The sequence below is a fragment of the Ixodes scapularis genome, unplaced genomic scaffold (genome assembly GCF_016920785.2).
Source record: "Ixodes scapularis isolate PalLabHiFi unplaced genomic scaffold, ASM1692078v2 PGA_scaffold7__128_contigs__length_106722199, whole genome shotgun sequence".
NCBI lineage: Eukaryota > Metazoa > Arthropoda > Arachnida > Ixodida > Ixodidae > Ixodes > Ixodes scapularis.
In genome coordinates this window covers 23,346,686-23,374,521 of record NW_024609882.1, presented here as the reverse complement: position 1 = coordinate 23,374,521, position 27,836 = coordinate 23,346,686, and the positions used below count along the sequence as shown (strand labels likewise).

The following is a 27,836-nucleotide window of genomic DNA, read 5'->3' as shown; positions in this document are numbered from 1 at the left end:
AAAAAAGGACATCTCTTCGAAAATTGAATTCGAGATAAAACGGAGCATGCAACGTGAATAAAAAAATATAAACGGTTGCGTTTCCATATACGGCTGCACAATAGCTCTACAAATTGTGACCAAATTCTTAATCGGTTCATTTCTTATCAACTTCTCTTCTAGCGCTGGAGTGCAAGCTGGCGCTGCTTCCCAAGTATACATATTATGCTGCGCTCTGTAGGCTTGAATCGTGGAGGCGCGATCCCCTGAGTGAAGATAGCACGTCCCTTGTAGCCCACCACTGATAAATTGTTTTTGTCTATAGAACGTTTAAGTTACCCCGCGTCGACTTAATAATGCAGATGGAAGGTCATGGCTGGTGCCTCTACGAGTCATGTGACCCCATAACGTGTGTCAGGCTACGCCAAGTCACATGACGTTACCGTGTCACGTCGTGGTGACGCGTTACCTCGAGTGCGAAGTCATGGTGTCGCGTGGCTCATAGTGACACCGACGTTTTTATATCTAGTAATGGCGGGCATCGAGACATGGTGAAACTTGTCGTCACGTCACATAACCACGGCGCGTGGCGTCAAGTCACGGGACACCACGACTGTATACTGTAGCGTCAGGGGACGTCACGGTGTATCCTTGCCAAGGGATTAGCATACATCGTTAGATATAAAGAGCTCCTAAATGTTTTGGCTACCCAGACAATGACTTACAGCACATTTTTTGGCATAATGTCAGTAAGGCAGGCAATAGCGAGTAAAAAAATGGGAATAAGATGTTCAAGTTTATCAAGCAGTGAGCAGTGCGAGGGTATCAGGCATGAGATCGAAAAGTCACTTGCTATCGCGCTTCATGTCTGCTGTTAGCACAACAAGCGTAGACTAAGTGCTTGCTTTCGACACAGTGTTTGCCTGGAGCTCGTTTTCAATTTTTATATGCTAGTTCTTCTGGATGAATTTATTCATTTTATTGATAATTAAATGCTCATTCGCTATTTTTGATTTTGGTAGATTCAACCAATATTTACTCCTGAAAATAATCCCTGAAAATCCAGGGATTATTTTCGTCACAAAATGTAAACGTTTATAAATACTCAAAATAGCGATTTGATTGAGGGCTATCCCTAAATCTTTTATCGTTAAAGATAAACACTTTTTAGAGTGTCGATAGTTTTATAGACACCAATGTTAACACTCAGTAATTTACTACAATTTGACTATCACTAGTAAATCAATATCCAACCATTGATAATTGACTAGCAAAGATTCCATTGATACTTTCCTCTTCGCAGCTGTCTATGAATAGTTCACTATCTATAGAACAATGAAAATAATATTTAGTACTTAGTACAAAACCACTCGGGCGTCTTTTTTTATAAAATTTTTCATCAAAATGTTGCCCTTTGTACTAATTTAATTGTGCCACCTTTCTACATATCCGCTCGCAAATATCATAGCCATAAGGTTGGTATCTCAAACTTTTTACAACATTGTTATTTTAGTATTCTTAAATACCTCAAACATCGATAAACTGAACCGCCTTCCCGCCTAAAAAACTGAAATCACTGCTATTGTTCTAACTGAAAATGCTATTACTTATATGTGCACTTCGAATTTAATTCGTTTAGCTGTCTCCCTCCCCTCTTCGAAGTACTTATCCTGAAGTTGTTGAAACAAATACATATGGATAGTAAATTTATTAATAATTTTTGCATCCGTCGCGTGTTGCCAGCCGGGAAAGAGTTGCAATCGGGCTTTCAAAGATCAATTAAAAAAACAGAATATGCGTATAAATGTCTCTGACAAAAACCAAAGATCAATTATCGGAAGACGTAGAAACCGAAGTCTAAAAAATCCCAAAACCTACGTCGAAGTTACGAAATACCCCTGAAGATTGCTTGAGGCTGTAGTAATTTTCATATATTTACTTAAATCAAGTGAACCCTTGATCGAATATGAAAAACTGTCAACCTTACAGTCCACTTCCTTACTAGTAAGAAATACAAGATGAGTCAAAGCGATCAATGGCTGTTTGAAGAGACCGTATAAATCGGTTTCTGACAGGATTGAGCAAATATTTTACACAAAGCTGGCCAAGAACGTAAACTAAGGGTATTAAAAGTTTACTGAACGAACTTAACTGAGTATGAAGTTAGAAATTAAAACCTTGAAATCTCAACCTTAGGCGGCCGTCCGCTAATTAAAGGCGCCTGATTGGCTAAACAGCCAACAGATGGCGGCACGTAAGATTGCAGGCGGCCACGACGGGCGCTTTCGACGACCCTGGCAATAGCAGACAACGCTTCTGAGCCAGAAGCGATGCGCTCCTTTTCTGCACGCATGAATATTTTATTCTACCAATAAATTACAAAAAAAATAAAAATGAAACGAGAACAGAACCAATATGTTATCTCGTTTTTTTCGATAATTATTTTTGATTGCATGTTGTCATCTGCTTTGTACCGGATATCTGCGCTGCTTATCACCAGATCTCTTCTCCGCAACTTTCGCCCGTGTCTTTTTCGGGTGCAAGTTATCGTCAAGGCGCTCTTAGTTTCCAGCGAGTGAGGGAGGAAAGGTTGCTCTCTGGTATGGGGAGTGTCATATACGACGAAAGCGATCCGCCTAGGCGTTCGGGCGGAGTTTCTGCGGCAACCTCCGGGCTCCCCTACAATTATACGCTGGTGAGGCGCCTCAGCGAGAAGGTAAACATTCAATACAAGCCACAGTCAAAGGTAATGTCATCACCGAAGCTGACGCAGAAAAATCCGATATTCGGTGCCTCCTGTCGACGCGGAGAGCACTGCGACATCTGTTGACTGTTGCGCCAATCAGACGCATTTGGTTAGCACATGGCAGCTGCAGGTAGGAATTTCAAGTTTTTCATTTCTAACTTTTTACTCAAGTAAATTTGTTCTTGATGCACGTTTTATGCACGTTTGCCGGCCACCTCCGTTTACATTTTTGTCTTGATACGTTTAGAAACCGATTGATGCTTTCCGTTCAAACAGCCATCGATCCCTTTGACTCACCCTGTAGAATAGCTGACAAGCAAAATGCGCATATGTGCAACTGAAGATCCTAAGACACGAAAAACAAACAAGATGACCTTTCTAGTATTGAACCTTTGCACTGACGTATACTTGACCTTTCGAAATATTGCCTCTTTTATATTTTTTTAAAATATATTGTTCTTTACCCGATGTGTATGGTTACTAGCGAAACAAGCATGCACTTGTGAGGCATAAAGTCTTCTATATTAAGATACAACGCTGCGTTGCAGTCGACCGGAGTTCAAAGCACTCTTATTCAACACGTAACCTTTGTTGAATACAAGAGAGTCATGTGTTATTACTATGCGCTCTGCTAATAAGAATACGCCGCAATATAGACGATATTTTCTTTTCTGGAATAACTTAGTTCATGCATTCATTTGTGCCTCGTTATTAAGAACAACTTTAATTATGAACCATTTGGTAGGAACGGAGGTGTCCGTACTAACCAGAAATTACTATTGTGCTTAAGGTGCAGACTGACCAACCATGCCACCTTCATGAGTAACTAAAGAGTTTTCGTAGACCGCGTTTCCCCCGCCGCTAAGCCCTCCGCAACCAAGAAGTTGCTACTGCGCCTGCGCGCCGATAGCCTTGACTGTAGAGTTCCGGGTAACGTAGCGGGTTGCGGAGGGCGTTGCGGGACGGCGAAAACGATCTACGGAAAGTACCTATTGGCAGTTACGGAACGTATGTATAAATACAGATATTGTCGCGAATGACAATTGATGAGGCAACAAATGACTGGAGGAAACTGACGTTTAATGGGGTGAACTTGTACCCAAACCATTATACAAGGCGGCTAGCGTCGCAGGCGTCGGTGGCAGTGTACCAGCAGGAACGAGAGCTGGGGCTACGGCGCCTTCATGTGCACTTTGCTTAGGATGATGACATCTGGTTAGTTTGTTCCGGATACTTATTTTTAACGCGACAGCGGTAAGGAGCTTGTCGCAGAAAATCCGATGTAAGTCGCGTGACGGGAAAATCCAGATTGGTCCATTGGGTCATGACGTCACAGCGACATAACCTCCCGCGGGAATTTAAAATAGCCCACACAGCTAACCTGAAACGTGACGCCACGTGTGAAATAAAAGTAATTAAAAAAATGTGACATGTAATGCGAAATAAAGGTAACCGCATGTCTCAAATGATTTCATTTTATAAAGTAATTCATTTGCCTTAAAGAAAAAAAATTTTGAACTTTTAGGCGGAATTCGTACCCACGACCCTTCGGCCGTGAACCAGACACGTAACTGACTGGGCCATTTTCGACTTCGTTTTTTGACAAAAGAATACAAAAGAATCACAATGTTAAAATCGCATGCACGACGCGATATGCGCGGGCATGAAAGTCAAAATTCCATCACATTCTCCAGAACGTCGAGAATGAGGCCCCAATCTATGGACACTTTCTATGGAATGCAATCGTACAGGGCGCGCGTTAACATCAGCAATGGAAGTCTTATTTAAATGTTTGCTGGAGAACATCCCAAAAAAGGAACGTATCCCAGCAGTCAAAAGATACATGTTTCAATATTCCAGGCTTTTGGCACAGAAGGCAGTCAACTCCCCATGGTGCAAAAAATATTTTTCCAATCGAGCCAAGTTTTTACTGGAAGCGAGTCTGTGTGCAATTGGAACAAATCATTTTTTTATCAAAGGCTGGATGGCCATCTTTTTAACCTTACACAAAACGTCCTGTCCTGGGCCTGCATAAAGCATAGAACGGTACACCGGTTTGGAAAAATGACAATAGGGAGTTTTAGCGAGTCGTTTTTGGAGCACACGGTTCCGAAATCATGAACAATGCAGCTGGTCTGTCCTGTCAAACCGTACTTTAAAGTTAGCGTATTTAGCGAATCGTAAAACTGACGCAAGCACTGGTCTCTATGACTATTGCTGGATAGCGTATCCCCGCTTGGTCGCTGCAGCGCGAGTGCGGCCACCGCACGGCCATCTTGCATCTCAAAAAATCGCGTTTTTGGAGTGTTGTGGGGGCTGGCGGCAGCGCGCTAAAGACACGTTTTCAACTTTCAACATGCGTACACACTTGGTTGTGAAAAAGCAAGAAAATATTTATGTATTAACCAATCACTTTTGGGCAAACGTATTGCAAATTTAACCCCCATCCTACGTTTCGAAAAGAACTGAACATTATCTCAAGATTAAGCAAACAATGCCAATCTCCTTATGTTCTTTCATCACTACTAGTTATGCCGATTTATATTCAGAACAAATTCTTTATTTATGTTTAGTTTTGAGAATGGAACAGAGATCAAATCAGCTCCAATGATTGCTTTACATATATCTCTCTCCCTTGGCAGCAACAACCACAGCAACCACAAACACAAAATTGTTTTAAAGCAAAGCTTAAAAGAAAAATAACTTCAATAAATAGCTAATAAATAGTTTTGTTCAAAAACAAAACTGAAAACCTGAAATCAGGCAACTAGTCTAGTAGTTATTTATTTAAAGCATAGAAGGACAAATCCCCCCCCCCCCAAAAAAAAAAAAAAAATACCGTATATATTAGCAGATTCATTTAGAATTTCAGCGCTCTTTCCTCTCGGATAGCATCAACTTTGTCCTCGTCTTCGCGTTGTTTTTGTTTCTATTAGCCCAAACTTCAACTAGCCCAAGCTTCAACGTTAATCAACAAGATTTCTATGCCAAGCGCAGAAAAAAAAAATGGCGAAATGGACATTAGTGTCTGTAAGAACGTGCCACACGAAATTGTATTAGGCAATTATTTCAGCGTATTCAGAACAAAATGTGAAGAGTCCCTTTGAATAAATAACAAATCATCAGTTACTGTGTTTATGGTCTGTAGTTTGCGTTTTTTTCTGATTCTTTGGTGGAGCACACATTAAACCCGAAGACACCTTGTAATGTTTGGTCTCTGCACATATAATTTACCAAGTTTTTCTAAGGCTGAGCTGCCTTAAGATGTATCAAACTGTCGCTCGTTTAATAATTAAGAGGATAAAAAAATTCTAAAAAATCTCACGTTTTTTCTTGATAAATAAAAGAAACAAACCAAATTATTCCCAGTAACAGTCATGAGGCTCAAGGAAACGTGTACCTACACTTCGCACAAACACACTCTTTATGTTCCCGGAATTTAAATTCAGAACGTTTTGGAAGCTCGTTGAAGCTCCTTTGAAAAGAAAAATGTCGAATTCGCGAACACACGAACTCCAACATCTTGCCGGCCGCGAGATCAACCTCTAACCACAGCTCAAGCCGGGTCAGAGGCCACACATCTGTTATATGCTTGACTGCAACCGGAGCATCCTGCACCGAAACCATTTTTATTTTTTTTTTCGTCTTTTTTTAATAAACAAGTCGTTTTAATAAACAAAGAAAACCAGAACGGTTTTCTTTGTTTCTGCACGACAACGTAATAATTTAAGACTAACCAAACCGATTAAATGACCTCCATACCACCCCCAATACTTCTCTGAGAAACTCACATGCGCTTGGGAGCCAGAGTTATGGCTGCTAACCGTCTCGCTCGCCTTAGCGTACACAGTTCACCCAGCCGGCAAAGCTAATTCACAGTCTATTCCAGCACGAGCCTGGCGGTGGTTGACTTGAAATAGTAGGATGACTCACGCAGGGAAGTTCAACACATATTCGAATGCGTCTGCGGCTGCGCCCGTAATATTGCACGACTCAAGGGTACGTCATCAGCTGACGTGAACGTGACCCGCTGCTCTGGTGATCCGAAGCCCGGGACGGAGGTCAGACGTGGCCTCGCTGTGCCGACCCAGACTTCGTACACCTGCGACTCGTCTCGAGCGCGCTGTTTATCGGAGAGCTCGCACCTGTGCCGGCAATATCAGGTCGCAATCCACGAGGTCTCTATCTGGAGTATGCAAGACTAAACCTGAGGACTGCAATCCATGCGTCGGTGGCGGAGGTTCGGTAGGAAGGACCTTCACAACAGGGATGCCACCGTATCGTTTTATCAACCGTAACAGAAGACATGTTCCAAGATGCTTCAGGTGGTCCACTATTCTCGAAAATTCCAAATGACACTGCCTGCATGATCTTCAACGAGGTACAACGAAAGCACGTATTGTCCTTCCATACAACAGCGCGGTAAAATTTCATGTTCAAGGCCACCACTTACAGACAAAGAATACCAGTTCATTCCACTGTGACGTCATGTGATAAATGTTGACACGGGCGTCCTTATTGGACAGGGGCATGGTGACATTTTGATGGGATTTAGGATGGCATAGAATTTATATACAAGTCGAATTCTTTTCGCATCTCTCGTCAGACAGACAGAATGTCAGTGAAGGGACCGCGGTCAGTCCTTGATCGAACGTTTTTTGAGCGCACAGAAGACTACTCGTCGTCCGAAATCACTACCTTCAAGGCAAAGTGCCAAGCCTATGGGAAATTAATTTCAGAATCAAAAACTTCCACTTCAAGCTTCATCTCATTTGGCGTCTCAAACAAATGTGAAAAATGTATTGCAGTATCAGTATTTCTGTATTTGTATTTCTGCCCTCCCTAAAATGTATTCCTGTATTTGTATTTCCAAATACTTTTTGCCTCTATTTAAAATGTATTTCCGATACGTATCGCGATACACTTTTACCGATATATTTCAGTATCAGTATTTTAGCTACTATTTTAATGTATCCCAGTATTTGTATTTCCAAATACATTTTTGAGTATTCCTGCCCAACCCTGCTTTGTAAATAGTTTCCGGATTATTTTTCTTAGCTCTCAGAAACAAAGTTAAACGCAACTTGTAAAAAAAAAAAAAAAAAAAAAAAAACTTTAATTTTATTTGTTTGGTTTGTTTTGGGGCCTGAACAAAACATGCCAAAATGTAGCGCGTTTTGTGTAGCAAAATCATAACTAGCTAGTTTGGAGAGATCAGAGATGACATCCGGACGCTCGCAGTCAATCAAAAGCGGAAGGTTGCTTCGCCGTTGATCTGCGGAAATTTATAGGCGTCTATACGTTTAATTATATTAACTTTAAATGCAGTATTCGAATAAAGAGAGTGATGACAACAAATAACCGCCTCTAACTCAAGGTTTTTTTAAGTGTTTCTCCTTTTAATAGGAATATTCAGACATTCTGAAAAGCGCGTGTAAGCTTTATGTGGAGTGCAAAACGTAAATGTTTATACATACTCTACATATGCAGATTTTGTTACGAGCCTTTTTGCGGAAAAGTTTCGATGCGAAATATATGAGCAGTACCAAATGGCAAGCTTTGCGTGAGGCGAATGGAATGTAGAAGTAAACAAGATATAAATTTAACAAAATAACATCTGCTTAGCTATGTTATCATGGAACAGCTTCACATAAAGTGCATCCTGAAAGCATTCTTGATCTAAAGGTCAAACATAATATTAAAAAAACGAAATACTCTTTCCCACATGTCAAAAGGGTTTATGTTACGTCAACTTGTCCTGAAAAACAAGGGGCAAGAGAGGAAACCTTTCATATAGAGCTCATTGACTCTGATGATCGGCTAAGCGCTGAACTGCAAGAAGTTTTTTTTTTTTCCAATGGACGCACATCGCTTCATGTTATGCATGTGGCTCTGGTTGGTATCTGCTTATGTAGAATGTTTGCCCAGAGTTCGATTAAGTTCAAGACAGCAAATTGAAGGTATGTACCTTAAAAGGTGTAAGATTTCAATTGTACACTTGTACTGATAAGCTGATAACAATATGCATACATAAGTAAAAAGACGCATGCACAATTACTGATAAGCTGATAACAATTTGCAAACATAAGTAAAAAGACGCATGTACAACAATCACATTACGTTTAGTAAGTTTATTTCACCACAAGACATTCGTTTTATATGTGATAGTTGGCATCACATTTAAACTGCACGAGTGAGAAAAAATACGGCCACGGTCATGATCTAATATCTCTGTTCGAATAAGTGGCCACCCATCATTTATGTCTCTGTTATGTATACGGTACAATCGTAGTTCACAACATGGCACAGTGCACGCGCTTTACCGTTTTACTCGACATTTGTCAATATTTATATACAAATAAGTTTCAACATTGTAGGATAACTGACATATGTTCAATGTTTCAGGGGAGACACGTATTACAATAGATTTTTACATAGATGATTCCGTCAGCGCGACTGAACAACAGGTGAAGGATTATTTGCACAACGTCATTCTAACGGTAAATATATATTTTAATGATCGTTTTATATGATCTAGTATTCTTTTGTTTCTTTTTTTTTTTTTGCAAATTGTTATGATATTTTTAAACAGGAGGAAGAGGTGTATTAGGGTTTCTGCCTACGTGCAAAATAATTAATTTTATAAATAATTAAATCGGTAGTAATATAAATAATATAAGCTTTCATGAAAGTTATTTTTTAAAACTGTTTTATAAATTCAATCTGTTCAGCGTTGAAGTGATTTAGCCTGTGTGTCTAGATTCCGTGAACAGTTTTTCGTAAGGTAGAGTACTTCATTCATCTCTCCTTGTGTCTGAACGTGTCTACATTCTCTTTCTCTGGTTAAAAATTCAAAGGTGTTTAACACAGGGAGCGTTAAAAAAAGAACGCTAAACAAATGGAAACCATTTCCTTTATTAATTTAATAACATAAATAACAGAAACGACAACTAAGACATTGAGGTAGTTATTCGAAGGCGTTGAAACCCATTGTGCGCGCCTGCTTGCGGGGGACAACATTGAGTATCACAGAGGCGGTAGACGCTCATGGTCGACAGATATAAAGCGAAACCTCGCGAACCCTGGCGCAATGCCGGTAGCGGCAGTGATTCGGTCGAAGAACAGCAACGTCCGCGCGGAAGGCAGTCCCACGACGAAGTGCAGGCAGCCAGCAAATCTTGATTAAACCTTATCACCGCGCTAGCAGAGCTTGGCAGAGCAGAGGGAATGGTTTTGTGTGCCTCGTGACGATGGCGTTTCTAACACTTAGTTTAACCAAATTGTGTCGAAGATACGAGGCACTTCAAGCGTTTATTCGTGTTGAAATTGCAAAATGTATAAAACATAGCCTCAGATAAATCAGATAAAAGCACAACTTGCCAACCTAATATTAGGTACTTAGGTGACCGCCATGCCATATTTCTCATGTCGGTCACTCACGGACGAAAATTGCGAAACACTCCGGTTTTTTATTTCGCTATTCCGCGGAGGAACCGTTATATTCTGAAAACAAGTAGTGTTCTCTATACCATTCTTTTCGATACATAATGTAAAATTACAAGCTGCAAATCTTTTCAGTGCTAAAATCGTTGCATCGGCCCTCTAAATGGTCACTCCGGGCAAAAACTGGGCTAAAATAAATTAGATATTCACATGAAGGGAAACTCTGCGGGCGGATGTCGTGACCTTCAACAGCCCGCAAAATTCCGATTTCAGCTCTAGCATTCACACGGACGGCGGGGAGCCGTGAGGAATATCGGTGTTAGCAAAAAGAATTTAGCGATAATGTCAGCAGTTGCAGGAGGCATACATTCATTGAACAAAGACGTCACTCACTCACTGTGTACGGCGCAAATAGCGAGAATCGCGCGAGCCTTTCTCCGGGAATCTTTTCCCATATCGACACCTTGATGTTCGTCTTTTCCCACAACGCCGGGAACTCCTTAACGAGGGAAATGAAAAAAGAACGTGGTGTCGTCATTTAACTTGGCCATTTCACGCCTCCGGCAAGGAGGAGGGCGGCGACGCGAGAAGTCAACAAGGGATGACGTATGTCTCACACGATGCGCGTTCCGCAGAGAAAAGTGGCGGATTACTCCTTCGTGTGAATACCCCTTCCGTGGAAGGAACGAAATATTACGTCATATTAAACCCGTACATTCCACTAAACCGATATTACAAATGCGACCACCTGCTCTTTAGCAGACGGCAGACGGGTTCGCTGTTAGTCAAGCAACACTGGGCAACGACGTAGCATTCGTGCTTTCGTACTTCTCCCATGCCTTTTATTTGATGTGTAAAGTAGTGATTAGTGCTGCTTGCCTCTTTTTATTTTTTTTTTTTATTTTTGTGGTTTTCGTAAATCTCCAGTGTATTAAAAGAAAAAAACCACAGCGTGCATCCCCTTCCCCCCCTCCCCCCCCCCCCCCCCCCCCCACACACACACACAAAACAAATAATAAAAAGATGCCTTCGTGTTGTTTAACCGTAACAATAGACTACGTATCGCCGAACGCTCGTTTTCCGCTCAAGTGTAGCGCTAGCGGCCCCAACCAGATGCCGAAGTTTTAGAACTATCTGTTATGTCAATCAAAAGTTAAGTGATTTTCTGAAATGTGAGTGGGAAAATGGGGCCCGTTTTTGCCCGTTTTCGGTAAATGGTGCCGTTCAGCTTCTTATATTCGATAGCTCCGTCGGCCGCCATTTTCACAATTAGACATTTATAAAAAGTCCCTTTTAACTTTTGAATTAGATAACGAATTGTTATAAAACTTTGGCGTCTGGATTGAACCTCTAGCGCTACATTTGGACGCAGAATGGGCCTTCGGCGAAGCGTGGTTTATTTTTGCAATAAGACAAACTGCACATTCCTTTTTTCTGGGGGGGAGGGGGGGGGGGAGGGGGAGAGGGGTGGGGGGAAGGGGCATTTTTTATATTAGTGATCCTGCGCGTTTTAGCAGAACAGTTCGAAATCGGTTCTGCTCTGCACCACAGCATGAATGCACTAGCGTCATGAGCGGCCCCAGAAAGTAGTGTCTCCTAAGAGGAGAATGAATACTCTATAGCACGCGAGATGAAAGATCGTTCGCCGTGAATTCTCCGCGTTTATCTCAGAGATAACTACCCCACCGCGCAACGGAAGTTTCACCTCTCTTTCTACGTACAATTTTATAATCCTATAAAAAAAAAACACTAAAACAAAACCAAAACGCGGAAACGAATGGATGATTATCTCGAAGCCCGTTGGCAATTCATTTGTAACCTGACCCGTAAAACCATAAATGAAACGTCATTTAACACATTTTATTTTATTATCCGACTTACTGTGACGGTTATTTCCTCATCTAATATCCGACGATTTCGGTAAATTCACAATAAAAACAAAATCTGTGTAACCCTTTAACTCCCCTCCCCCCACAACCCCCTCCTCCCAAAAAAAACTGTAAAAAAAAGGTTTGTTCAAACTGATATTTAACAGACTTCATAAAAGAGAAATGATTAATTTCAACAAATCTGGCTAAACTTGCTGCCGATATTTTTTTTTATGTATTCAGGTACGACGCCGCTCTGTGGGATAGACTGGTTGAAATAATTTACTTCCCAAGGAAGGAACACAATTCGAATTCCCTCCAGAATGACATTGTTAGAATAACCGATTATACTTTCCTTTCTGGAAACTTTTTTATGTCTATGCAATAAGTTTTTACTTATGGGTGGCGGAGTTAGCTGTGAAAATTATGTCTTTCTTTATATTTGGCTGCGCTCGTTTGACATTGAGGAGTGCCATGTGAAAATATATGCAAATAGCAAAATCTGTGAAAAACCCAACAGTACGAAAGCTGATTTTGTTTAGTTCCTTGTTCCCAAGGCTGTTAAGCTGTACCGCTCAATCACCTCCCCACTTTTAAAGCATATCCAATAGACGGCCTATCTAAATTAAAAAAAATAATAAATAAAAACACCACAGGAGGATCACTCCATTATACTATGAATTTATGGGGAATTGAATTGGATAGCGCCTAGTTCTTTAATGAACCATGGTTAAAAGCACTAAAAAGACGTACACAAGTTAGAAGACAAACACGGGCGCTGCTCACAACTGTATTGGGAAAGGAAAATGGAAGTTATATATTTGTATATATATATATATGGGGGGTTTCATCTCAAATCGTGCAGGCAAAAAGGGTCGAAATTTCAATTTCGATGAAAAAAATATATGTTATGGCGCCGTTTCTAAAACCGCAGTCGACACAAACCGCAAGTTCGTCCGATGTTTTGTTCTCGACTTATGAATTTTTAAAGAGGCCGCGGCGAAAAGCAGTGTTTTTCACACCCGTCGTGGGTTGGATGTTTCGCTTGATCTCTCGCCATGGATTTTCAGTCCACATTATATTAACTTTTTTCAAGCACTCTGTGGACACATTTAAAAGGCTCCAATACCATGAAATAATTTTAGGCCTTTTGCTTTTTTTCTGTAAAAATGTCAAAAACGCCTCCTCGGTCAATTGTTGACGAACTTTGACAATTAATTACTGGCGATCTACTTGGGTTACATCAATATTTTTTATGTCCACGGAGAGCCCAAAACACGCTCTTTATATTTATTATAAAAGTCCTTGGCTGTGTAAAATATCCTTTGCGGTACGTTTAGGTTAATATTATGCAAAAACCAAAAAGTGCCATTTTTGAAATTGATTTTCTTAAAAAACCCTTTTTTTTTTTTCAAATGTAGATATGATAGTTGTCTACACGAAAATCAAGCCTAGAAAGTGTATATTTTGCTTGTATGTTCTACATTTAAGCATCAATATCGTACAAAAACGTGTTCTTACGGCTCGAAATGGACTTGCGAATTGCGCGTCTTCACAAGCTTGGAAATCGTTGTTTTCTTTTTTTTAACGTTGCCACATAAAAATGAAATACAGCATTTCCACCCTGATATATTTATTGATTATTTAAATTTTATTATAGGCGGCAAGCTACATCGGAGGAGTTCCAAAAAGAGAAAGCAACACTTCTTAACAAACCAGCAGGTGTCGTAAATTTTTAACGTGTAGCAGTCGGCACACGTCTTATTGATTCGGGGCCCTAACTGGCCTGCATGAACGTCCCGCCCTTTCAGAGCCGGCAGATGACCACGACCTTTCGCGCTCGTTGTGTTAGATGGGACGGCCCGTGAGAGGAAAGCGAGCAGCGCACCCTGTGTCACGAGGAGTGAAATGGTACGATTGTGTCGTTGACGCGGCGAACAGTGACAGCCACCCAGGAGGAGTCTGTCAGAGTATTTCACAAGGGAAAGCAAAGGAATCGTTGCCTGAAAGGATGAGGACACCACGGCCTTACAATGTCGACGGTCAACAACTGTTCTGCCAGCCAAAACAACGCCGCGTGCGCGCTAAAACCGGCGGCGCGGGACAAAAATCCCGCAGACGCACACACGAAGATGGGCCGGTTTCGTTAGGGATGTGGGGAAATTTGAAACCAGCCATCCGTGCATGCGTGAAACGATACCGCCTGTTTGCCCTAGCTTCGAGCGCCTTATCCTTACCTTGAAACGGCCGTGCTCTCTCTCGCTCTCCGGGGAGATCCGATAGCACCGAAGGGTTATCTATTAAACTTGAGGAAGAAAACGAGAAGGGAGTGTTTAAGTTTAATTATCCCCACCAACCCGCTCGTTCTGTCCTTATAAAGGGTTATCTCTTTTGGAAACAGCAAAGCCCGGAGACAGAAATTAAAACGAGCGTGTTGGTAAATATACTTGTGTTTGTATTCTGCCCGGAGACTAGTTGGGTCGAAGTCAGCCTCCTTGTCCACTATAACCGTTTGTGAAGAGTGGGCTTCTCCCGAGATGAAAAGTTAGCGCCGGCTAACGTGTTCTTTTGAAAAAGGGAAGGGGAAAGAGAAAGTTTGAGTAACTGCAGAAACTACCTCGAAAGCTCCTCTCCCGATATGAAGCTTGAAGCATAGTCTCGGTTACCTTCTCGCGCATCGCCTGCTCGAATCTATTCTTCACTTTCTTTCGTACAGCTACTGTTCCGCACAGCTGTCGTGGATGTGCGTAATAGAGGGAGGAACAGATTCGAGCATCATCTGGACGCCGTCATCCCGCCAGACTTCAATGTCGTGGGGCCGACTCGTGTGTGTTTCTTCGCCCCGCTGAACTTTGTTTCTCGGGTGCGGTTTTTTCTAAACGTGTTTTTTTTTTTTTCAATGTTTTCTTACTAACTGTTTGTTAGCACTGTTCAGCTGTTGGGTTTATTTTGTCATGGCATAGCGGCCTGGCGGTAATGTCGAGAGCGTGTTCGCACGCATTTGGTTGCGTCCCGTTTAGGGAATGCCCGGGGGAGTTGGTTTTTGTTCTTGCCATGGGCGGCTGAGTTTTCCCGTCTTTATTAAATTATTGATTTTTTTTTGTTTTACCTTTACGTGCCGTCGACTTCTTTGTCTGACTCTCCACCAGGCATGGAGTGGACCTATCGCCTTGCCACCGCTCGAACCTAAATACTTTATTTTTTTTAACGCAATTTTCGTTAAGATCGGAGTTGGGCAATTTAATTCCTATTTATTTATTTTTATTTCCTACCCCTCTCCATGACACACTCTCTGTGTGTTTCGGACCGTTTCTGTGTCACCACTTTTGTGTATTACGAAAGCGAAAGGACATTCCCTGGTGACCTGTGCGATGTGCGGTGAACAAGCCCCAGTGTTTGGTTTCGTAAAGAATTGTATATAATATATCGACAATGTAGTGACTTTCTTTGTCTTAGTAATATGACAGCTAATAGCTAGTCGTGCTAGTTTACTTTGAAAGGTTTATAAATCGAAACAATACAACGTCTGTGCCTTTTGGTTATTGAAAGTCTACTAGGCCTGCTGATTTGGTTGATATGTATCTCATGGTTCCCGCCCTTATCAAAACATACATAAATATTCAATACCACAAAATCCGTTTATAATTGATTACAAAATGCAGAAGAAAATTCAAGAAAACTTTTTCACAATTCATAGAGACGCATGGGTCGCTATGTCTGACTTAGGTCTTGCAAAACAAAGACGTCTTTTTCCGATATTGAGATCTAAATATAAAACATGCGAACAAAATATACACTTTCTAGGCTTGATTTTCGTGTAGACAACTATCATATCTACATTTTAACAAAATATACAAAAAATAAAAAAATGGGTTTTTTGGGAAAATCAATTTCAAATATGGTACTTTTTCGTTTTTGCATAATATTAACGTAAACGTACCGCAAAGGATATTTTATACAGCCAAGGCATTTTATAATAAGTATAAAGAGCGTGTTTTGGGCTCTCCGTAGACATAAAAAATATCGGTATAACCCAAGTAGATCGCCAGTAATTAATTGTCAAAGTTCGTGAACAATTGACCGAGGAGGCGTTTTTGACATTTTTACAGAAAAAAAGCAAAAGGCCTAAAATTATTTCATGGTATTGGAGCCTTTTAAATGTGTCCAAAGAGTGTTTGAAAAAAATTAATATAATGTGGACTGAAAATCCATGGCGGGAGATCAAGCGAAACATCCGACCCACGACGGGTGTGAAAAACACTGCTTTTCGCCGCGGCCTCTTTAAAAATCCATAAGTCGAGAACAAAAAGTCGGATGAACTTGCGGTTTGTGTCGACTGCGGTTTTAGAAACGGCACCATAACATATATTTTTTTCATCGAAATTAAAAATTCGACCCTTTTTGCCTGCACGATTTGATATGAAACCACCCATATATATATATATATATATATATATATATATATATATATATATATATATATATATATATATTTATATCTGATACACGTATCGTCAATCAGGCTACACATGCGCGAGATACAAGAGCATAAACCCGTTTACATATATTTATCGAAAAAGTTTATGCTCTTGTATCTTACGCATGTGTAGCCTGGGTGACAATAAGTGAATCAGATATATATATATATATAGACCTCCCATCTTCCTTCCCCAATACAGTTGTGAGTAGCGCCCGTTTTTGTCCTTGAACTTGTGTACGTCTTTTTAGCGCTTTTAACCATGGTTCAATACAGTGAACACCAACTAGGCCAACAAAAAGTTATTTTATTGTCCTAGTTCTTGTTTGTGCATTGGTATACTATACCAGTGCAAGCCAGGATATCAATATCTATTTTGTAAAATATATTTCAAGATGCAATTTTGTTTTTATGTTAGTCTAGCGGAGTGTAACTTTCACTACTGTTGTCCTCTAAATTTATAAACATTACCGTCCGATATCGTTCGGTATGCTTGTGCGTGTTCATAGTTGTTCAACTTTACTTTTGCATATATTCTAACCACTTTAGTTTTGTGAAAAAGACCTACAGCTAAATATTAAAATATTAAACTTAAAATTATGTCGCGTGACATTTTTTTCTGACATACTTGTTATTAAATAACACATATTAAAATTGCTCCTAAAATGTGTTCAAAAGTATTGTATTTGGGAAAATGATTCTGGTAATGCTTGATTAGATGTATACATATTTATCTTGTAACAATTTCTTTTGGTATGCATTTTCCAGACAACGGCCGATCTCCAAAGTTATTTTGTCGTCGACGATATACATCTTCCGTACTGGATAAAATACATTGTAAGAAATTGCACAATCATCATATAACCTTCGATTGCTAAGGGTGATATGAATCGAACCCTAAAGTTATATTGTTATGAAGTCCATCTTCCCTAGGGAAATATATTACTTGTGAGATAGCCAGAATATATCATATAAATATAATTCTTGAAGTATACTTAGAAACACTAGTATTTTGGGCAGTATCCTAGTGGAAAAGCCATTTGTACGAGAAATTGCTTGTGTCTAATAAACACATCAATCATACAAGGTAGATGAGAACATATAAGAACCCTATAATAAACTTATAGGAAGCTTCTCACAAGTTTATTATATGGTTCTTATATGTTCTTAAATATCTTACATAGATCTATACTTAGTTTTTATATGGTACTTATATGTTTTTGTATATCTTGTGTTATTCATATATCTTTATTGGACACAGAAATTTCTCATAAAAATGAAATTTTTCATAAGGGTAAGGGAAATATATTTTTGTTTAAGCAGAAAAACAAACTGTAAGGTCATTAGTGCTAGATCCAATAACTAAATTTTCGTGCCTTTCATTATTACCTACATTCCTAAACGAAGCCTTTTTTAGACTGACGCCGAATTTGTTTTTTTCCGAGAATCCTTTTAATTTATCCAGCTAAAATGAAAATGTTACTGGTTAACTAAAAAATAACTGGGTTTTCATACAGCTACTGACATAATAAGTTCATCTCTAACAAATAAGGGAACAACTTTGGCAATGTGTTTTCAGCGGAGATGTCAGCAATGCTCGACAATTCAAAACCAAGCAGTTGCAGAGTTTGTTTCTCAGCAATCAAAGCAACAGACTGCTCCAAGCGGGAAAGCTTTGCACTTCGACACCAAAAAAAACATTACAATCGGTCGCCGCAAAAAGAAAAAAAAGAGCGGGCAGTAAAAGGAGAGTCTTCGCGCTCAGTGTACCGCCACGGCAGCGGCCCTTCTTCAAAACACAACTTGGCCGTCGGAAACGGCTTTCTAGAAAAATAATTAGGGTTTGGCGGGGCGCCGCAGTCGTAACATGGTGCTTTTCCCCAAAATGCTTCTGATGCTCCTTCTTTCTCCACCATTTTGTTGACTTTCTTGCCGGTATTTTTGATGTCCTCTACGGGAGGCCAGTCCGATGCACAGATGGGACACAAGGGCTACGTTGGTGATCAACTGCACTCTTGTATGACTCATGTAAGAACGCATAAAGCATTGATAAGTGCAAGTGACGCCGATAAAAAAATAGGCAAGCAACGACCCAACCTCAGCTACCGTATTTTGTTTAGTTACCCGCGTTATGCATCGTCCTTTTCAAGGTTATCACTAAACTATAAAAATGGATAAAAATGTGTACTCTCCTCCTAAAAAATATACAACAATAAAACAGACACGAAACAAAAGTGTCTGAACAAATCTCAACAACGAGCGATAAGAATCCCCAGCATCTTTCTCCCGCTAGTCGCTTTAGAAAAAGGCGTCCAGAAAACTAGAAGTGCCCAAAAAACGTATCCGAACAGCCACTGAACACTGCTATAAAAAAACAAAATTCTTCGTCTAAATTATTAATAAAATATAAAAAGGATTACTCAGTCCTCATTGACCAAAGAATACTTGAAGAACTTTTATAATGTTCGCTTACACTTTTAATATTTTCAGTTTCTTAACCCTTATCGGTCATCAATATCGCGGTAAACGACACACATAATGAATGAAAAGAACTCCTGAGGATAAGGAAGAACCTCGGAGCCGCAGGTTAATTGGCGAAAATACAACTGCTGCTCTATGCACATGCAGTCCGGGTAACACAGGTGGTGGCGGTCAATCAAACGTGCGTTTCACAACTTTTCAAAATGTGCAGATGAAAGTAAACGGCGTTAGAGTCAGTAATATAGCGCCACAAAGAAGTTCCAACTTAGAACGGTGTATAGAGGAGTCTATGTCACAACGCGCGAGTGTAAAGATTGACTTTAGCAATAAAAAATAAAAGTCTAGACAATATAGGACCGATCATTACATGTTGCAAGGAAGTGGAATGGTTCTTTCTGTTATAGCTGGCTTAGTAAAGAATTCCTCTAATTAAGAAGTGTGTTTATGAACTGCGTTTAGGGGAACGAGCTTGCACTGAAATCTGCGCTGCAGAGTTATAAAAACCCGGAATTTATTCACCTGGATGGAGCAATTGATGCATTAACAGCCTATTTTATAAACCAGAACCCTCCTGACATCATTTGCCTGGTAACAAAGTAAGACAAAGTCGCTATGCTTATTTCAAAATTGCAACACAGGGGAACCCTACATTCGGTTTTTTTTTTCTTCTTTTTTTCAGCTATACAATACACAATGGAGATAATATACGAAAGGCTTATGGTGAGTACATCTCTTTACAGGTACTTGAAAAAGGGAGCCGGTATTTGTTTTGAGTATTAATTAAGTTTCTTTTTTTTGTTTTTTTTTGTTTTATAAAAAAGTGGAATGTGTTTCACAAAAAGCGATATGAAGTTTTTTATGTAGACTAAGAGATGCTGTGCTCTCGTTTATAATATTATGCACATTTAATAATACAGTACGCCAATAGTGCGGAAAAAATGTGCAGAATTTTATTTTTGTTTTCGACATTTTGTGTTGAATTTACTTTAAGGTTTTGAACACGAGAAAACCGTTCGATTACTTAGAACGAAATTGAGGCATTTTGCATTCGTTTACTTGATATGGTAGTTTTGTAACAATTTAAAAAAATATATATTTAAATGTGCATTTGAAGAAATTTGGCCACACGCGAGTGGTGGTCATATTTGCGACTCCAGGCAACACGGCGCTAACTATTACATCGGCGTTTCTCCGCAGTTTACCCTGACGGGGTACTGGGGCGCACCAAATTCGGTCGCATAAGTTATTGCGCAAAAAAAAAACCCTTTCAACTGCGCCAGATCCGCTGAATCATAACTAATAGTACAGCTAAAGCTAATAGCTTGAAGTTGTGGCATTGAACTCTCTATTTTTATCAATAATAACGAAAAAAAGAAAAACGGTCGATCGTTTCACTTCCTGCTTTTCGCTGGAACGCATGCATTTTTTATCTAGACCAGGTAGAACTTCGACAAAAAAATCTACATACAAAGTATAGCAGGATCTACCAACATTAGAAATCATCAACATGCCACAAAAACGTACCGGCGTGCGGTTTTGTATCACTAAAGCATGATGCATGCTGAAAACCCCGCGCAAGCGGTGGTGCTCCACTGGCAGTTAGCTTCACCTTCGGCGAGGTGAAAACTTTACTACTGGGTTAGAAATTTTGTGGGCGCTGAATTCCCCATTCACATTTTAAGGAGTTCAATTAGACACGTACGTACATACGTCGAAGGTAAATGTTTTACTAGCACAACCACCTTTAGTGTAATATTTACTTTGCGAGAGCATTTAAGCAATTTCGAGACATACTCCTATTTCGTGGTCGAATCATTAAAATATAGGCATACTATGTAATTGTTCGTTACCCCAAAAAACATCTAGCTACGTAGAAAGCTTATTTATGTGTGTATGTGTTTTTGTATGTGATATACCTGCGGTATCTCGGCACTTAAAAAACTTTTGGGTGTTTTAGTTTTTCTTAAAAATATCAAAATATTTCTTTGTACTTGTGACGATATTTGTCTTGCTTCGGTGGATACATTTATATAAGAAATAACAATAAGGGAATAAATAATGTATAAATAACACACCGACACAAACCATATTTTCACGACTAAAATTAAAGCATTTGTAAATATTTTCTTCCAATTTCGTTTCAGGGTATTCTAAGGATCACACTCTGTGCAAGATTGTTGTATCTATGTTGTTAGCATACGCCCCCGACACACCGGGATACGCCGGCAGAATGTTGTCCGAAATGATCAGAGCCAGGTGAGTACTAAGAACAATTATTATCAGTATGATAAGAAAGAAAACGAAGTCGTGATTCAGCGCTATATTTGTGTCCTTCGTCTACTTGTCCTTGTGTCTTTTTCATTTCTTTTTTTTTTGCGCTGTTTTTTCTTGAAATTAATTAGGTAACTCTACTATAGATAGCAAAATGATAAGTATTGGAGGTGCGTAACAACACTTCTAAAGCAAGAAGAATATGTAAAATATCATTCCCTATTTAATATCACTCGTGGTTAGCGTTTGTTGTTCTGAGTGGTATTTTGCATATTTGAAAATTCGCATTGTACAGTCTCCGGCAATATGAAAGACCCACTGGGAGCGCGTGGCCGAGGTGGTGGTTGACGGGGGCGCTGCGAGCGCTCCGGGCAGTTCCATTCTGCTTCAAGGGGAGGACGCTCACTCGGGGCTCAGCTAAAGCGCTCTCCTATCAGTTTGTGCCGTTTGTGCTGAGCTTGAGTGAGCGTCCTCCCCTCGAAGCAGAATGGAATTGCCCGGAGCGCTCGCAGCGCCCCCGCCAGCCACCGCCTCGGCCACGCGCTCCCAGTGGGTCTTTCATATCGCCGGAGACTGTACATTTTAAGGAAACGTTAGCCAATATTAGAATGGACTCTTTATTTGTTATGCAAGCATCTCAGAAATCAGAAATTAGATAGAGCGGTGAACGAGGCACATTCTTGGAAGTCCTATACGAGCCACTCTTGCTCCTTAGACGTCGTTGCTACAACGCGTTAGTTAGTTAATGGGTACCTTTTTTTCCGTTTATACAGCTTTTCTCTGGCTCGCCAGATAATTGTCAAAGGTTCAAGCTTGAGCCGAAAATGCAACGCATGAACCGAAGAACCAGCAGCCAGGGAAATTTAGAATATGTTTGTCAGTATAGGCCCAAACGTTGCCACATGAAAACTGAACATCCAGAAGTAAAGCCTAACTCTGCCACTTGTCTGGCGATTTAGGCCCAAAGATGCGAAATGGCAGCCAAACTACCAGAAGTAAAGCATAACTTTGGCACTGGCTTGGCGAATTAGGGCCACGGTACCCAGACTTTGGCCAAAAAGATCAAGTTTGGCTCTACCTATAGGCTTCTTGGGGCTGTTTAAAGCCCTAAATAAAAATAAATAAAAATATACAATTTGGCCTTTTAAGATTGTGCTACATAGGAAGGTATCATAGGTAGGCATATTTGCTTTGAAGCAGTTTCGGCTCAAATATTGCTTAAAATGCTTCAGGGTCAGTGGTCAGTGAAAACAAAACATTTTGTATCCATAAAGTGTAGAAACTATATTTATATATAAAGTTATAACACTCTTATCTGTTTATATGAAACAAAGTTGAAACTAACATGTGAATGAGACTTCTCTGATTTATATTTTATGGGCTATTTAAGCCCGCATAACACCCATAAGTTTCTCAGGGTGAGCATTATTTTTATGCGCATCCTAATAGAAGAGGCTGTCCTAATATTACAGAGACCAAATAAGAGCAACGTTCGAATACACCGAGAAGTGTTGTTTGACTATTTATTATTCGATTGTTTTCAAGCGTAAATGATATCCCACCTAGATATCTCGCCGGATTTTTCAGATCTAAATATTAATTAAGGACATGTGCCTCCAGTTACTCGATAGTCATGTGTTTCTCTATACAAAAATGCCTCGTGTTTACCGAGTGCCTATGAGATGAGATATCGTATAAAAAACGACACCGTGTAACGTCTCCAAATATTTTTTTCTTCAAGTCATGGCACAGTGCTGGTTAGTGCCACGTTCTCGTTGTTTTACTATTAAAATGTCTTATCTTAACTAAACGATTTTTTTTATTTGTTTTACATGCAAAAGAGCCATGTTTTAAGATTAAAATATATTTCTTATCAGCATTTCGCTGACATTTAAAATACGCCAACAAAATTATATTACCTCATTTGCCTAAGCTTTTAGAAATTTTGTGATGCGACTTGTGTTTTATTTGTCTTCTACTTTTCTTATGCTTTAATGACCATAAATCTAGCCTCCAAGTTTTTACATAAACGGCTGTGTCAGTGACAAGCGCTCATACCTATTTGAGCTTTATAAAATGAAAACGATTCATTGCATTGAATATGGCCTTATTGAGAGCGCAGTTTTAATACGACCAACCTAAGCCTTACTTTGAATAATCTTGCATATTTAATAATTATGACTTCAGGGACTACCATACTCTTACATGAGGGGCTCTGGATAAGAGAAAAAAATGAGCCTTGCAGAAACTACAAATATATATATATATATATATATATATATATATATATATATATATATATGTTGGCGAAAGAAAGAATGGAACAAACTCGGGACGAGGGACGAGGAACATTTCTTCCACCAACATGCTCTTCAGTTAATATATATTGATATTTCAGCGTAAATCCACAGGAAGGGCCAAATCTGTATCATCGAACATCACGAGGAGGCAGTTTCAAAAACCATATGAAGGAATACTTAAGGTACGTAAATTAAACACAGGTTACATAAAATGATCCAACAATATTTTTGTTTCGTGTGTAAAGAAAACAAACTTTATTTACATAATGATATTTTCCATACTCATTCCAGCTTAAGAAACTTAGAGCATGGTTTATTATTTTTGCGCTTCGAGATTTTTTCTTTCGCGCTCTTACCAACAATAGTTGTAATCCCATTGGCTGCGGGTATATAACGACATGCCCGGCATTTGTCTCGACCTGCATTTCTCAAGCAGCCGGTGACAACCACGGAGTAAATTTTCAGACAAAAACACTGTGCTTCGTAATAATGTCAGCCGTCATGGGAATATATTATGAGTACACTTATCCATTCCGTAGGAATGAATTAGTCAGCTTTAGATAGGGATCATAAACCAACTGTCATATGACGGCAGTACGCGCCGTAGAAGCCTATATACTATACGATCCCAGGCTTACAGGCATGTGCACCTGTTTTTCTATCACTCTTTAAACGTGACCCGTTTCCAACGATCGGGCAGATTAAAGCTCCTCAAATTAGTAAATGCCCAAGGAGGTTTCTACGGAAAATGTGTGGTTCGTCGTATGGACGTTCTCATCAACCGATGCCCCAAATTCCTAGACTTCGAGTAGATAATAAGATTTCGGGAACTGGAACCGGAATAACAGTGGATGACCGTAGCAATGCTTACAAAGGTTGCCAAATAGTATCTTTCAGTGTTCCATCTGGTAGGAGTTATACTCTATATAAATTAGCTTTAGAAACGCGGTAATTCGCTTTAGAAACACTGGATGTGACCAGTTAATTTTTTTTTCTTCAAGGTCGTTGTACTTGAGGGTGAATAGCTTCGAGCATGTTATCGCTCCGCAACCAATTAGGTTGCGGCGTCAGCCAATAAGAATGTCGCAGGACCCATCGCGAAGAAGGAAGAGTGAACATTATATGGTCATTCCCCGTTTCGTTTCTTAATACCTGGACAAGATAGTTTTTTTTTGAAAATGTAGGCGTAAGGTTGACTGGACACGAACGGGCGTGCCAATATAATTCTGCGTGCACTTTGCCGCGTTTTCTATTTCTGCTTTAGACGTGCGTGGGTGTACATAGCTGAGGCTCCTATGGATGCACGGGAGCAGTGTGCGGAATCCTATAGTACATGTCGCATACTGTCACTCTTCGCTTAAATTGTACCGAGTACTCATTTTTATGTTTGAATCGTTTTAAATCTAGTACATGCAACAAAGGTTTCAAGCATCACGACCCTCCCGAAGATAACAGGCCTCCACAACGTGAGTTGATTGTTTTTCTAGTTAACAGACTACAAAAGAAAGCGATAAAAAATGCTGGTAAAAAAAAAAATTATGAAACAGCTGCCTGTGGCGCGTTATTGAATACATACTTAGTCCTTACTGTTTGTTAGTTTCAATACATCTATGGAGCGTTGGTGAGTTTCTTGATATTTCAATAAAACTACGTAATATAGATACATTTGTATTTGTCAAAACGTACGTTTTGCACGAAATAATATTGTTATTTTTTTGTATTGGCAAGTGGTCCTGCTCTGTAGTCTCCTTCACAAATCACGAAGCAACCCACGATTTTTGGGTTGTTCCATTAATAAACACGTTGAGGTAAAGTCGGCTAAGAGACTCAGTCATGACCTATGACTATACGCTGTTGCACCTTACGAAAAGCAGGAAAAAGTCCTTCCGCAAAGGCTTGTACTCTTTGCACTTTAGCGAGCGAACGCTGGGGAGGCGTCATCAGTAGACGCGAGTCCACTTGCCTCCTCTCCTATGGTGTTTCGCGGATGTTAAATAAGCATAATAAACACTTTTATCCTGCGAATTAAGTTCGAATTACGCAGAATGCCGACTCGCGGGGCTGTTCTAGCGCGACATAATATTTCCCTCTAAACTTGTCACGTGACGCCCACCCCGTGACAAAGTGGCTTAACATCACTTACGTCTGTGTGTCACGTGAGACTGGGGCACTGCATGACGTCAATTACAATGTCACGTGTCATGAAGTGATGTCTCGCGACACGGAGACATGAAGTTACGTGAACACGTGGCACTGTGACGTATTGTTAACTAGTCACGTGGCACTGTCATGTCAAACTACATGGTCACGAGGAACCGTGACGGCACATCACGCTGCCATATAGCCCACAGCAGCATCAATCACGCGATAACGTGCCCTTTATAGCAACACCACCAACATGATCGTTGTAAGCCCGAGTTGTCATGCCTTTGTTACAAACATTCGAGATGCTGTAGCCTTAGATAATGACCCATAAGATCATTCTGTTTTAATTTTGTCAATTCACGTTTATGCCGCCGCTTAATCATGGCTAGCAAGAAAATTGTCACACAACACCTCATCGCATATTCATACCAATACTAATGGACAACCCTGATCGCTCAGCCCCACCAGAAATCCCTCCCGGACCTCCCGATGTCCCAGAAGTTCCGGACACTAAGCCACCAATGCCTCCACCAATGCCTCCACCACCAGCACCGCCGGACACAACTGCCAAACCGCCAGAAGTGCAACCACAGCCACCATTACCGCCTGTGCCACCAGCGCCACCAGTCTCACCGCCATCCCAACCAGACAAGCCTCCAAATCCAGTACCAGAGGCAACCACACCTGCCGAGCCTCAACCTGATTACTGCTAAAGTGGATCGCATACTAGACTGGTTCATCAGTGGCACGAGTATTTGGTAGCACGTGGATTGCATGTCCGGGATTGAGTTTTGTTTTTAATAAATATATTCTGGCTTAACACTTGAGATTCCGGATTATGAACTTCACGCTTCTCCTTTGGCGTCCCGGTACTCCTAATAAAATATTGAAATAACCAGTTGAGAAGACAGCGATGATACTTGTGTCACTTGGTCTCCAGCTTTAAAGAAAAATATGTTTACAGATTGGCATAGCGAAGACACCCTTTCAAACAGATTTATCTCAAACAACCATAGTTACATGTGATTTATCTTTAGCATGAGTAGTTACATCGACCACGTAAACGGCGCAACTTTCCTCCGGTTTTGTCCCTTCCCCTATCTTTTCTTTTGCGAAGATTGGAATTGATAAGAATAGCGTAGGCCCTGACGACAGCAAACAGAGCTTGTTAGTGGTTGTCCACACCAATTTAATCACAACAGTCTAACCCTCTTTTTTAAGAATGCAAACAAAAAGATGCCCTCCCCCTGAAAAAAAAAAAAAGGAGTAAAGTGGATTAGAGTATGATTATAGCACCTCTAAACTCACAAAGCCTGCCAGTTCGACGACGGAGTCATAGAGTGCCTGGTCAGATTTTGGAGCGTGAGGATTTGGTAGCACAGAGCATTAAAGAGCCATTCCTCGCGGAACCTGGACGTCAGCACACAGCTTTTGCAGTGGCGAGGACCCAAAACATACTTTTTTCGTGTTTCGCGTCCGCTACGGCGAGACTCTTCTCCGTTGTATGCCACTTCACCTTTTCCATTTCGGCGACCGCTTCTTGTGACAATCTGCCAGGTTTTGTCAGTATAAAGGAGGCTATGGTACGACATATACTGGTGCTCTGTAGCGGGGCACCATCCTGCTGTGTAATCTTTGGGCAGCCCCTTTGTCTACAGAACTCCGAGAATGTAGAGGTTATCTATCCTACCTGTGACATTATCTGCAACTCAAGAATTTCAGTGCTGCAATGGATTGTTTACAGCAAGGCATGCAAGTGAGTCATGTTTTTTTTATCCGCAAAAACGCAAACCTTTCAAATGGCCCAATTGTTTACCTCGGCAAAAACTGCACGGTTCGGGGCACAGCCACGCAGGCGGCAAGGCGTTGACACCAAGAGGTCCCGTTCTCTTTCCCTCGCTGGCTCTTGTGGTACCCTTGTCTCCGTTGACTGAAAGGAAAGTCCCTTCAGTGTCGTGCATACTTGAGCCTCCACTGAAGCAAAAATGATTCCATATGAACCTACTTGCCATTAAAGAGTAAAGTTCACTTCACTCTTATTTTCAACCTACCCAATACAATGGTTTGTTAACAGGAACACCACCGTTAACTAGAAAACTCATTCGTAATGCAAGTCCTACATAGTA

The 27,836-nt window shown here is 40.4% G+C and overlaps 1 protein-coding gene across 2 annotated transcripts; it reads left to right on the top strand.

Moving 5' to 3' along the window:
• The first annotated feature begins 8,582 nt into the window (after nucleotides 1-8,582).
• LOC8031749 (myosin-1-like) lies at nucleotides 8,583-26,532 on the top strand. Of its 2 annotated transcripts, XM_040221884.1 has the most exons (10): nucleotides 8,583-8,685; nucleotides 9,131-9,225; nucleotides 17,282-17,350; nucleotides 19,454-19,590; nucleotides 19,674-19,714; nucleotides 21,139-21,250; nucleotides 23,664-23,747; nucleotides 24,973-25,031; nucleotides 26,170-26,204; nucleotides 26,247-26,532. In XM_040221884.1, the coding sequence occupies exons 1-10, from the start codon at nucleotides 8,583-8,585 to the stop codon at nucleotides 26,421-26,423; spliced, it is 912 nt and encodes a 303-aa protein (XP_040077818.1). In that variant the 3' UTR covers nucleotides 26,424-26,532. The 2 variants fall into 2 exon arrangements, with proteins under 2 accessions (XP_040077818.1, XP_040077817.1); XM_040221883.1 differs by having other exon boundaries at nucleotides 26,170-26,423.
• The last annotated feature ends 1,304 nt before the right edge of the window (nucleotides 26,533-27,836 follow it).